At 39.4% G+C, this 12,739-nt stretch overlaps 1 protein-coding gene and 1 long non-coding RNA gene across 2 annotated transcripts in view; one reads left to right on the forward strand and one right to left on the reverse strand.

Annotated features, from left to right (window-relative positions):
* The window catches only part of Il7 (interleukin 7), a 55,155-nt gene extending 42,462 nt beyond the window's left edge, over positions 1-12,693 (reverse strand). Inside the window, exons 1-2 of the mRNA XM_008826083.3 lie at positions 11,836-12,693; positions 6,213-6,346 (exon numbers count right to left, since the gene is read on the reverse strand). Coding sequence (XP_008824305.1) covers positions 6,213-6,346; positions 11,836-11,845 — 144 coding nt within the window. The 5' untranslated portion in view covers positions 11,846-12,693. The remainder of the gene's footprint in view (positions 1-6,212; positions 6,347-11,835) is intronic.
* LOC115068961 overlaps positions 1-12,739 on the forward strand; it is an 82,674-nt gene that overhangs the window by 38,097 nt on the left and 31,838 nt on the right. The window lies entirely within an intron of this gene.

The raw sequence follows: 12,739 nt of genomic DNA on the forward strand, positions 1-12,739 counted from the left end.
TATGTCTTATAGGGTTTATACTGAGTACACAAATGTATAACTGTATTATCTGAACCCTGTGAACCTAAAAATTACAGCCAATTTTAAGAGATGCATCTTTGCTCTGGAAACTTATTGACTATGTCAATGCTCTTGTAATAAAATGCTTCTACTAATTATGTGGTTATTAAATAAATTTTAAAATAGAAATCTCATTATACCCATAGATTAGTATATTTCACAATCCTCATAAAAGAGGTCATTTGCTTCTTTTTTATAGAGAATGACAACTAAAACAGAGACCCCCCCCCAAGCGGTCAATGTGCAGGGAAGAAGAGATTGTGGAGTGCTCAGCTCTAATTAGAATATCTATATCATACGCCACAGCACAGGTATTGTTGGGGGGGGATTAAAAAATAAGGGGAAGTAGATTTAGGTAGTGAAAACAGTATTTCCTGGACAGAGCAGTACAGCTGCACATGTGAACTCAATGGCTTGGACTGAAAGCCCAAGATCTGTACAAGATCAAGCCAGTCAAAATCACAGCATGGAGGGGGAAGGGGGTCACGAAGTCCCAACCCTATATGAGAACCTATTGGCAGTTGATGGCTTCTAAGGGAGGGAAAGTCGGTTGTCTTCAGAGATGTGGGTGCTGAGAGACTCCCCATGTTCCAGTAGATGCCCTCATACACATGAATGTATAGACAGAAGTAAATGAACTCAGTGTGTGGGGTGGGGGAGACAGAAAAAGAGAGAGAAAGAGAGAGAGAGAGAAGCAGAAACAGGAGAATGAGGGAGTGATTTGATCAAAATACATTATATGCATGAATGAATATTAAATAAAATATTTAAATAAAAATTAGAAATCATATTACTGTCTTCTCAGAGCTCAATGAAATGAAACAAGAAGAGAAATCAATGAAGAGTGATAGATATTACAATATGTGAGATGTAGCAAAAGAATGAAGAATTCTTTGTAAAAAAATCCCCTTAATTATTATTCTTATTTTGTATGTATGAGTGTGTTGCCTGCATGCATGTAAGTGCACCTGTGTTATGCAATGCCCACAGAGGTCAGAGAGGGTGTCAGATCCCCTGGATGGTTGTTTGCCACCATATGGGTGCTGAGAATTGAACCTGGGTCCTTTGCAAGAGCAGCCAGTGTTCTTAATCACTGAGCCATCTCTCCAACCCCAAGAATGAAGAATTCTTATAATAATAAATGAATACATCAGAAGTATAAAATAATAAAAATAGAGAAAATATTTTTAAAAAATAAGTGAATACATAAAAAATAAACTGATTTCAAAAAGACAACTGAACAGTGTACCTCGAAGACTCAGAACAGCAAGAAAAACCCCTCAAATTAGTAAGAAGTATAAACATCAGAGCTAAAATAAAGGAAATTTAAATAAAAAAATTAATCAAGTGAGTTGGTATTTTGAAATGATAAAGATGATTGGCAAATGCTTAGCTACAGACAAAGAAATAAAACTTAAACCAATAAAGTCAGACATACAAATGGAGACACTGAGCTGATACCACAGAGCTATGCAGGACTGTAAAAAACTACTGTCAACAATTACATACAGACTAAAGAAAATGTTATGATGTGGAGGAGTTTCAAAGCATACTAAGTCAATGAAGCCCAATGAAGGAGGCCTTGTACTGTATGACTCCACTTACATGTAATGCTCAGGAGAGCAAACTCATTGAGACAGAAAATAGATTAGTGGCTACCAATGGCTGCTGATGAGAAAAGGGGAAATGCTAAAGAGACCAGGTTCTGTTGGGGAATTAAGTAGCCGTGATAGATGATTTTGCAACTTTTGAATACACTAAACACTGAATAGTTCTTTTTAAAAGGATTAATTTTATCTTGATACCAAATAAATTTTAAATGAACAAAATACTTTTGTAACTAGCAGTTGAAGAATTGCTAAGGCTCAGCAGTTCAGACCACTTGCTGCTCTTGCAGAGGACCTGAGTTTGGTTCCCAGCAGCCATGTCTGACAGCTTACGATTAACTGTAACTCCAGCTCAGGAGATTCGATGCCATCTCTTAGCTTAATAAGCACCTGTACACATACACACAGATGGAGAGAAATACACACACACACACACACACACACACACACACACACACATGGAAATGAAAAAATACATCTAAAGAAACTAAATTAAAGAATGCATTTCCCACTGTCTTGGCAGATAGTTTTAAAAATAAGAATACTCAGAACTGACAAGAGTGATGATGTCATGGATTGCTATAAAAACTGTAAACTTATACATCCTTTCTAGAAAATAATTTGGTAGTATGTATCAATAATCTCAAAATTCTTAAAATGCTTACCGTAGTTACTAAATGAAACTACTACTAGGAATCTTTGTTTGATATTTGGCATATGGGGGTGAAACCGTATCAATTTTTATGAACATCACTTTCCCTCTGTATTAGGTAGAAGGATGAATTAAGGGGACTGGAGAGACGGCTTAGAGGTAAAGCACTGCCACAAAGCATGAAGATCTCCAGTACACTCTAATGCTAAGTAGGTGTGGCTGCAGGAAATTCCAGCACTCAGTGTGGAGACTGATCACCAGAGCAAGCTGGCTAGTAGCTAGTCTAGTCAAATTATGAGCTCTGGGTCCTTCAAGAGAGCCTGCTTCAATACACAAGGTGGAGATGGATGGAAAAAGACACTTCTGACATGCACATATGTATGCTTGCAGCTCCATACACACACACATCACATATGGAAAAGAATGATTCTCATCTTTACCCTGGGTTTGTTTGGATTGTAAATTAGAGTTCATATGATTTGTATTTTTTTCATTTGTATAGTTCTATTCATGCTCACATGAAGGAAATCTTAGAAACATTATCAAGTTTACCTTACTCTGTAAATTTTCAGTTTTGAACATATTATTTGTTGTGTACATAAAACTTACTATGAGACTCTGGTAACATATAAATAAATGTGAAATGTACATTCAAAATACATATTCAGTGGTTTTTACTGAAAGGTCTCACAGTCTTGGCAATCACCTCAGTATCCTACAAGAGTCTCTATATGTCAGCCTAAATGGATCTGCTCCTCAGCTCCTAGAACACGATGGGGGGGGGGCTCGCCCTCCTTTCATTGCCAGTTACAATTTTTACCACCAAAACTTGCATCACCAAAATGTAAACTTCTTAAAAGAAAGATCTACCCTGGCCCATTATTATATCCACACCAAACCTACTACTACGCACACAAAAGGATTTTCAATGACAGTTTCAAATATTAAACTTACATACAGGCTATACTGTTAGGCAGCAAGACAGTGGTGGTGATGTGCAGAGGCAATGGTTCAGAATCTGCCACTTGGTGACCTTGGGTCTCTGATTACTCCCTTGCAAAGTGGATGTAATAACATCATTTTTCTTATTGGAATATTCTAAGGATTAAATGATTTATCATATGAAAAGTACTAGATCATAACAAGTATTTCATAGGACTAATTCTGTTGACGTCTCCCACAGAATTAAATCCAGTAATGTCTTCCAAGCAGTCAGTATGCTAAGTGAGTGACTGAATCTGTTCTGTAGTCCTGTTGGTATGGTAACTTTTTGTGACTTTCATTCTCATTCCCTCATATTTGTTCTTCCTTTTTATAGAAAGCATCCTTAGGATTATCATTATCATGCGTTATTTGAGTTGTTTCTTCCATGTCTTCTCAATCATCTTTAGAGTAGCCATGTTTTGCCTTTTAGGAATAATCTCAAAGTGCTGCTTATGTATTGTCTATGCATTGAGATAAGTGCCTTTACGTTTGCAGAAACAAACAAACAAACAAACAAACAAACCCCAAATCGTGCCATAAATCTCTTGGATAAACCTTTCCTCTTGAATTTCTAACCATCCCTTCCTCCCTTCCTTCTTCTTTCCTCCTTTTCTTCCTTCACTCCTCCTTCTTGCCCCCCATTCCTCCATAGGTTTGGATACACATAGTTGCTTGTTAACTGTTTCTGAAACAATGCTATTTGTTTCTCTGCCCAGCTAATACAATGAAATCAGAAGCATCATCTTAATGCAAAAAAAGATTAATTTAGCAGCAACAGTTAATGTATGCATTGTCAAGACAGCACAGAATAGAAACCATGGCAATTACTGTTTAGTGGGCACCTTTTCTTCTCTTTATCAGTTGGCAAAAATCAGAGGCTTTGAGGAGCAGGATTCAGTATCCACGGACCTCCAAGAGGTATATTCCCAAGATTCAGCCCACTTCACTATATGTGGAGGAGATGATAGAGTAGGAAGCAACATATTAAACAGTGTCTTCTATCCTATGAACATTTGGAAGGATTTTATTTGCTACATAAAGTTTCAGTCTGACTAAAAAGGTAAGATTACCTATTAAGTCAATGTTGTCTTGATATGACTCTTCAACCATAATAGAAAATTAGCTTTTACAGATAACATTCCTGTGTATGTGGAAAATCCCAAAACACCATCATCAACAACAAACTTCCGGTACAAATCAATAATTATAGAAAGGTTGCAAGATACAAGGTTAATACGTGAAAACTAATAGTCTATATGTCAGCAATTAATAAAGTGCAAATGGAAGTGAAAAACACAGCATCATTTAGAATAGCTCTAAAGTACAGAATCTTTAGGCATGAGCCTACCAACAGCAGAAAAGGCCTATATAAGGAAAAGTACAAAACTGATGAAATAAATCCAAGAAAGGAACAAAGGAGTGGAGACACAGTCCATGATAATGGCTAAGAGCCTCTCTTTAAGATGCCATTTAAGATGAGAAATCACAGGCTTCACTAAGTAAGAGATGCAGATGATAGTAAGGCATTTTATACCTGACACTCAATATCAGATATATTATGCAACTGCAAATTCCAACAATGAGATACTAAGACACACTTATTCCCGTGGTCACAATCCCAAATGCCAACAGCACCCAATGCTAGCACAGGTAGAAAACATTAGGAACTTAGCCATTGCTGGTGAAAAGCAAAATGCTACAGCCACTTTGAAAAATTGTTTGACATGTTATTACATGGTTAAATGTAGTCTTATTATATCGTTCAGCAGTCTCAGAAGTAGTTGTGCAAATGAATGGGCATAGAGGCCTCTGTTCATAATTGTCTCCCAATTAGTAGAACAAAACAAAACAAAACAAAACAAACATCCTTCCATCAGTGAATAGATACGCTCCAGTGTATGTACTGAGTAGATATTATTTAGCAATAAAATATGTGCTGTGAAGTTGTAAAATGTCATGGAAGACTGTTTGGTGCACTTTTGTAAGTGAAATCAACTAGTGACATATAGCATGATTCCCACTACCCATCTAGGAAAGGCAGAACTACAGAAACAGTACAGGTAAGTGGGTGTCAAGTGTCCAGAGAAGGAAGAGAAGTATGAATCAGTTAAGCCTAGTGGAGCATCAGAGCAGTGAAACTACTGTGTGTGATAATGTACTGTGGATACATGGCATTAAGTGTTCATCCAATGTGGAGCTGTATAAAAGAACAAAGCCTGATGTCAAGTATGAGTTTTGATTAAAATACTGTATATACTGGTTAATCTAGTGTTACAAATACATTACCTTACTGCAACATTAGTAAAAATAGGGGAAGTTGTAAAGGAGGAAGTGTATATTGAAATTCTTTACTTTTCACTCAAATTTTCCATAAATTAGCACCTGCTTCTAAAATATAAAATCTACTAAGAAAATAGCTTCGCCATAACAAGTTAAGTTAAATTAGATAAAATTATGGACTAAATGTATTAAAGCTATACACATGAGTATATATGCACATGTACAACTTCAGATAAAATAACTATACATTTCTTTTCACCATGAATCCCGGATATTACACTCCGTTATTTTCCATCTCCTAGTGTAATGCATGTGCCAAGGAGCTAACAGGGTAAACAGGAGGTGAACAAATCCAGGTAATGATAAATAAATTTGCTTTGTTGGTAGAAAATGGGAACAAGATCTAAATGAACAGTGGGAGACATTGGGTCCAGGCAAGATAAATTCTTCAAGGACAGAGTAATGTCAGTCATTAAGGTATACAGTTACTAGTCCATATATTTAATTCTATAGTTATCTCACTTTCTTGACAAGAAATATGGATGGATATCTGATTGTACAACTACATACCAAAATATATTTCAAATTTTCCCAATAAGCAACAATGTAAGGAAAAGAAAAACACGTACCAATTCATCGATGCTGACCATTAGCACATTCTCATATTCTTTACCTTCTTTATCTTTAATATGGCAGTCAGATGAAGTTACTGGCAGCAGAACAAGAATCAAGGGAGGAATTCCAAAGATATACCTAAAAGAAACTAAATTCAACAGTTAATAAGAATGAGCTGTCAAGCCACATTGCATGATGTTGTGTTTCCACAATGGGTCTGAACATCTATTTCTAAAAATCTTTAAAATGCATCTCAGTTCCAAGGATAGAGAAGGAAGAACCATAAAATTGAAACGGATCATAATTAAGGCAAAACAGCATTTCAGAATTAGCTTCTTTCCCGTAGTGACGGCTCTCAGGGAAAGCACAGAAAACAGATATGAAGAAACCAAAGACTGCTTTTTACAAGCAAGGAGGAGAGGAACATGGTGGTTTTTTCAGTTCTGATTTATGTAGAACAGCTCTGTAAGGAAATATATCTACAGATAAAAAGATGCATGGCAGTTTTACAAAGTTACATATTGCTTAAATCTTATATAATATGGCATATGATTGTTTGCCCACATAAAAACCATAGTCCATGTGAAGGCAAATCCAGGCCTTTCCTGGAAGCAGAGCTGTGGGAGCTGGGGTCACCTACATGGCTCTGCACTATGACTGCTCTGTTACAATGATGGGCCTTACCTTCCCAAACCCTGACAAAGTTAGATTGTATTTCTGAATTCTTCTCCCTGACTCATTATTTTATGTATCTACATGCCTAGAGACTCAGATTTTTCTATGCATAGTTCTGTTCAACTTGAGCATGTCAGGAAAAGCTCAATAGCTAGACTCACATCTTCTCAACTGATGATTTATGGCTATTTTTGCTAAGAGGCAGCTGTCCGATCAAAAGGAATGAATTATGAATAATAGCATCTGGGGCAAATACATAAAATTGTACCTAGGAACCTCAAATCTGACCTATTTCTTCATGAGTCTGCCACGTGTCTTGCTTGCGGCTTTCTATGAACTCAGTTGTGTTGACAATATACTTATGTGGACCTCCCAATTAACCAAATACCTGTGCAGAACACTACTTTCTATGTGTGTCTTCTCTAAATAAGAACCCAAACAGTATTCCTTCAAACCCAAGGAAATGATACCGTGGCAACAGCCTAAAAATTGTAAAGGATGCCATAAGGATGTCATCTATCTTACCGCTCTCTCTCATATTAAAAAGGCAGCCACACTCTCCAATAAGGTATGATCTTAGTGATCCTATTTTTACAAATAAAGTAGATTGGATAGCAATTATGGGAAAAATATAAATCACATTTTACATTTTCATATGTCACTGACACTTGACATACTCAGAAAAAAATAACCTCCAGGAGTGGGGCATGAAATCTATTCATAACTCCCCACTAAATACTTATATGCCTGATGTGAAATAATTTCAAATCAATAATGATTATGATCCTAGTTGCTTATTTGGGTAACTACCATGGATCTGAAGAGATTTGATTTTCTCCTCTCTCTCCTCTCTCTCTCTCTCTTTCTCTCTCTCTCTCTGTCTCTCTCTCCTATCTACCACTCTATCTCCGATTAACATATGTGTATATAAACATACATACATATTATTCTATTTTATTATACTTTGTATATGAAGAAAAAGCACTTCATCTATTTTTGTAACACAGAGAAGAGTTTGTATGTTTAGATGTTAACCCAAGTCTTCCATCTCATTGGGATTTAATTTTTTTTAAAAAGGCCATAGTTTTTTTTGAAACAGGGTCTCCCTGTAGTCCCAGTTGACCTGGAACTCACTATGTAGACCAGGCTCGTCTCCATCTCACAGAGATTCACCTGCCTCTTTCACCTGCCTCTGCCTCCTGAGTGCTGGAATCAAAGGCACGCGGCACTATGTCCAAGGGCCCTATCTTTTAGTTTTGTGTTATCAGACAGGTTTTCTGAAGGAATGCCACTTCTATGAAGTAGCATTAAGCCCACTCTCTCTCTTCCATTACCATTCTTTCACTTGGAGATCCTCAGTGATCAACTGCTAATGGGTTTTATCAGATCTATACAATTTTTTCATGGTTACACACTTTTTATGTTCTCTTTCATTTTATGTTTTATGCTTTGAGAAGAAGAGAAAAGGGAAAAAGATAGGGCACATAATTTGAAATGAACATCAAGAATGTAACAAAGTCATTACATGCTAGAGTGGAAAGGAGATGGCTTCACAATTACATATAAATATTATTTAAAAGGTTACCTTCCATTTTTTTTGTTGTTGTTTTTGCTTTGTCTTTTTGAGACAGGGTCTCCCTGTAGCCTCAGCTGTCCTGGAACTCACTATGGAGACCAGGCTGGCATTGAATTTACAGAGATCCGCCTGCCTCTGCCTCTGCTGGGATTAAAGGTGTGTGCCACCACGCCTGGCCGCCTTCCATGTTTTAACAGGTGAAGTTTTACTTTTCTTCTTCATGCCAATTTTCAGTGATAAATACTCCCAAATTAAGATGAACATACTGATTACTGGAGCGTTTTATGAATACTTTACAGTGGTGGTTTGATGGACTATTCAGATTCTGTGTATGTGCATACTACAATGAATTTTTCAATTCTAAAACTATACTAAAAATAGTTTGCCCTATCTGTAGAGTCTTGTTGAGTAAGTTAGTTCCTGGCAGAGTAGGGTACTCACAAAGCAGGGACAGTTTAGATTCTTGGGAGTTTTGTCTTGGTGTGACTAAGTGAACAGCTGTATTTCATTTAAGCTTCATGTCCGTGACCTCTAAAATGAAAACTTTCAGTGACTTCTTAATATATGTCTTTCTGATCTCAAACACCTAAACTTGTAAGATTCTACCTCATCATCCAAATAGAGGATCTCTTCAGGTTTGAAAATGTCTCAGGTATAATTCTACAAACACACCAGGGCCTAGGACCTACATGCCATGGGCTCCTGGCTCTGCCATTAATGCTGTGCAGTTTATAATTTGTAGCTGCAGTTATTTCTTCCACATATATGCACAGTAATAAATTAAGATTTTTCAAGTTTGAGGATGCTTTTGACACTGCTGTCCCAGTGGAAAAGTAATTCAACTTTTACCATATTCTGTGTTTGTTTTTTACTTCATACTATACAGGCATGCACTCTTCTGTCTTCCCTTGGACTTTTCTTTAGGTCACAGAGAAGACAAACCATAGGAACAATGCAAGGCAAGTATTGGCTTGTGGGATTGTCTCTAACTCTCTTGAAGGGATTGAAACTAGAGAATTTGTTTTCAGTAGGGAATTTGGTTAAACCAGAATAATGGCTGCCTAAGAATTCTTGTTGGGTTTTAATGTAAGCCAAATAATACACTCAATCTTCAGCTGCTTAAGTTATGGGGTCAAAGTGAACATAAATAAATTGGCTTCTTCAGTTCATCACATTCAGTTGTTCATCAGTCCTTAAGGCCAAAAAGCCCATTTCATAAGCCTATTTCCACTGCAAATTCCGTCCTTTCATACAGGCCGTTCACATCTTACAGGTGGAGAATCTAGGGCCCGAAGAACAATTTTCCAATACGGTGCTTCCAGTACAGTGGGACTCTCAGCTGACTTGTTCAGCTTGAGGAATCTAGGAAATCGGCTCTTAGCTACTGAATTATACTGCTTCCAATAACATAATTACATGTGCAGGTTGTCAAAGGAAGTGTAGAAAACTGATTTTTTTTCTACATGAACCTCATCAAGGTACTTCTTGGCCAAGCTCTGAAACTGTAGCATATGCTTCTATTTCAGGGGGAAAGAGTAAATATTTGGTCTTACTATAACACATTATCTGTCAAGGGTCAGAATACAAAAAAAAAATCCCACACATGGGTGTACATATGACATGTTGGCAGATATATGAAGGGATTTTTCTATTTATCATTTGCATATTGATGTGGTAGCATTTCTAATGCTGCTTTGCAGGCAGTCAGGCTTTCTACAAATGCTCAGTTCTCTGTTTTAATCATTATTTCATTTTATTAGCACTCAGGTATGGTAAAGTTTCCTAAACAAGATAGCACAACTGAGGATCACATAGTGGATCTTCATTTACTTAACACCCCCAAATAACAAGGTGAAAAACCAAAGAGTTTCACTATGCACCTGCTTGACGTAGCTTAACCATCTAGTGACTCTTGTGGGGGTGGGGAGGATGAAGAAAGCCACTTATTACAATTATCAGGAGTTTACAATATTACTACTTGATTGCTAAAAATTTATGATGCATGACTAATATGGACATACTCCAGGAAATTAAGTCTCCTTGTTAAAATCACACACATTTGCTTCCTTTTGTCTTTTTACCTCCCTACTTTAAATCAGAAGTAAAACGAATATTAAAGTCAGAAGTGAAGGAGAAAGAAGCAATTTCAGGACAACCAAGGGCATTGCCAGGGAAACTGGAACACCCTCAGTTTCCAATGGTGTATGAAACTCCTGGAGGGCATCCCTTACAAATCTTCCATAATTATCTTGTATATTCTCTCTAGTCTCCATATTTTTGCTTTAAGCAAATACTCCATTATGTCAGCTCATGGCTCTCTAAGAGAAGGGAAATGACTGGACCTAAAGCAATGGTCAGGGAAGCCACAGCACAGAGGCCATCCAAAGAGCAGAAGACTGGCTTCCTGCTCTTGCACATACCCCACTGGTCCTCTTGCTTGAGGAAGTGCTTACTGTAAAACATCCCGGTTTCCCTAAGTAGGTCCTCTCTCTTCACAACCCGTTCTCCTCCAGTCTCTTAGAATATTGATTTACTTGTTTGATTGCTTGTTTGTTTTAGCTTTTAGCCTTGGCCACACAGCTTCCAGTGGATTCCAGCCCACATCAATTCTGTCCTTGTGCATTTTAAGCCCTTATATTGGGCACAAATGGAAAAGTAGTAAATCTGATGGGGGCGGGGTGGGGGAGATAGAATTTGGACTCCTGGTTAGCATTTGAGTCCTGCTTTCATCATGCAGAAAACATTTATAAAGAAAATTTAAAAAAAAATCTGGACTTGGGTTCCCAGCAAACAGCGCAATGTACAACCCCAGTCGGAAACTCCCAGACTTACTGAGAGGAGACCAGAGGGTTTTCCAGTGACCTGTCCTTTAGGGTTTAAAAGCACGTACTGGGGGGGAATGTCTCTTACATTCTCTAGGAAGTTCTGCGCTTCAAGAGCCCAGTGACTCGCTGAACCCAGCCAGCCTGTGAGTAACTTAGCGCAGCCACGAGATGGGGAAGGGTTGCTGGGGCGCGGTGTTGGCACAGGGCAACGCTGACTAGGGACAGTCTGTGGCTGCTAGCCACTGACTACTGAGAGCCGGTTGAGGGCTGCTACCGCAGTGTGGCTCGGGGTGGCAGCACTGGGGTCTGGGGATCGAAAGCAGCCGTCAGGAGCCGCGCCTGCCCGGGGGCAGCACGCCCAGGTTCGAGTGGCTCTGGGCCACTGTACCTAGCCCCGGGTAGTGACTGACCATGGGCCGTGCTCCAGGCAGGTCCAAAGTGCAAGGCCGGGCTATTCCTGGACCTGCGGAGGTGCGGGGGCAGATGGCACTCCCGGGTATTCCGGGAGTGCCCCGGCGCGCTAGACGCACGGACTCCTGCGCGCGCGCGAGCAGCGCTTACCATGGAACATGGTCTGCGGGAGACGGCGTAGTCATGACCGCGACTGCAGCAGGAGCGAGCTCACACCACCCATAATCACGCCCAGACCCCGGTCTTCCGTGGAGTTGCCACAGGCTTGTGCTGGCCAGGGTAGTGTGGGTAGCTGGCTCCTGTCCTCCACGCGGCGCCTGGTCCATCCATCCCTGGAGGGGCGGCACGCATCACGGGCCGGCCGGGCGCTCTGCTGTTCCCATAACTTCCGTAGGATCTGCCGGCAGCGTACTTTCAGTTTCTACTTTGCGCTGGGTCTGAAGGGTCAGTGTTTGGGTTTATCCCTGAGCTTCTTCACTGTGCACCTGGACCAGGATCAGCGGACACTGCGTTTTTTCAAAGTTCCCCAGGTGAAACCCGCTGGCATTCTGAACCAGAGATTCGGGCTAAAAACGCATTCCAGATGACTGCTAACCGTCTTGCAACTCTGGGAGAATGGGAGCTAAGACTACCCGTTGCTAATACGTCCACGGAAGCTACAAATGTGCAGCTGGGCGAAAGCTGGTTATTGCAAGTCAATTCCACAGAGGAGGCGTCGCCGCTTCTACCGCGGATGTGCCAGACGTTGCCAAGTCATCTTGTTAAAGGAAAAAAAAAGGAAGTGAAGAATGATTAAGAGGGTCACGCCCGCCCTCTTCTCCTCCAACCCCTCTAATCAGTTTCTTTCCTCTCTGTCTTATGTACAATACACCTGCTCAGATGGAACTTTAAGAAAAAATAATTCTTGTGAGCCCACCAAATCTAGTAAGTAGGTAACTTACAAAATCAAAACTCAAATTAGTTGGAGGACAGAGAAATTAGTCACAGTAACTCTGACTCCCACAAGTGTGTTTATCTGACTTGGTTAAGAAATTATACATCTTGACTCTTTGCA

This window comes from Nannospalax galili, unplaced genomic scaffold (assembly GCF_000622305.1).
Source record: "Nannospalax galili isolate Female #2095 unplaced genomic scaffold, S.galili_v1.0 scaffold829, whole genome shotgun sequence".
NCBI classification, from domain to species: Eukaryota; Metazoa; Chordata; class Mammalia; order Rodentia; family Spalacidae; genus Nannospalax; species Nannospalax galili.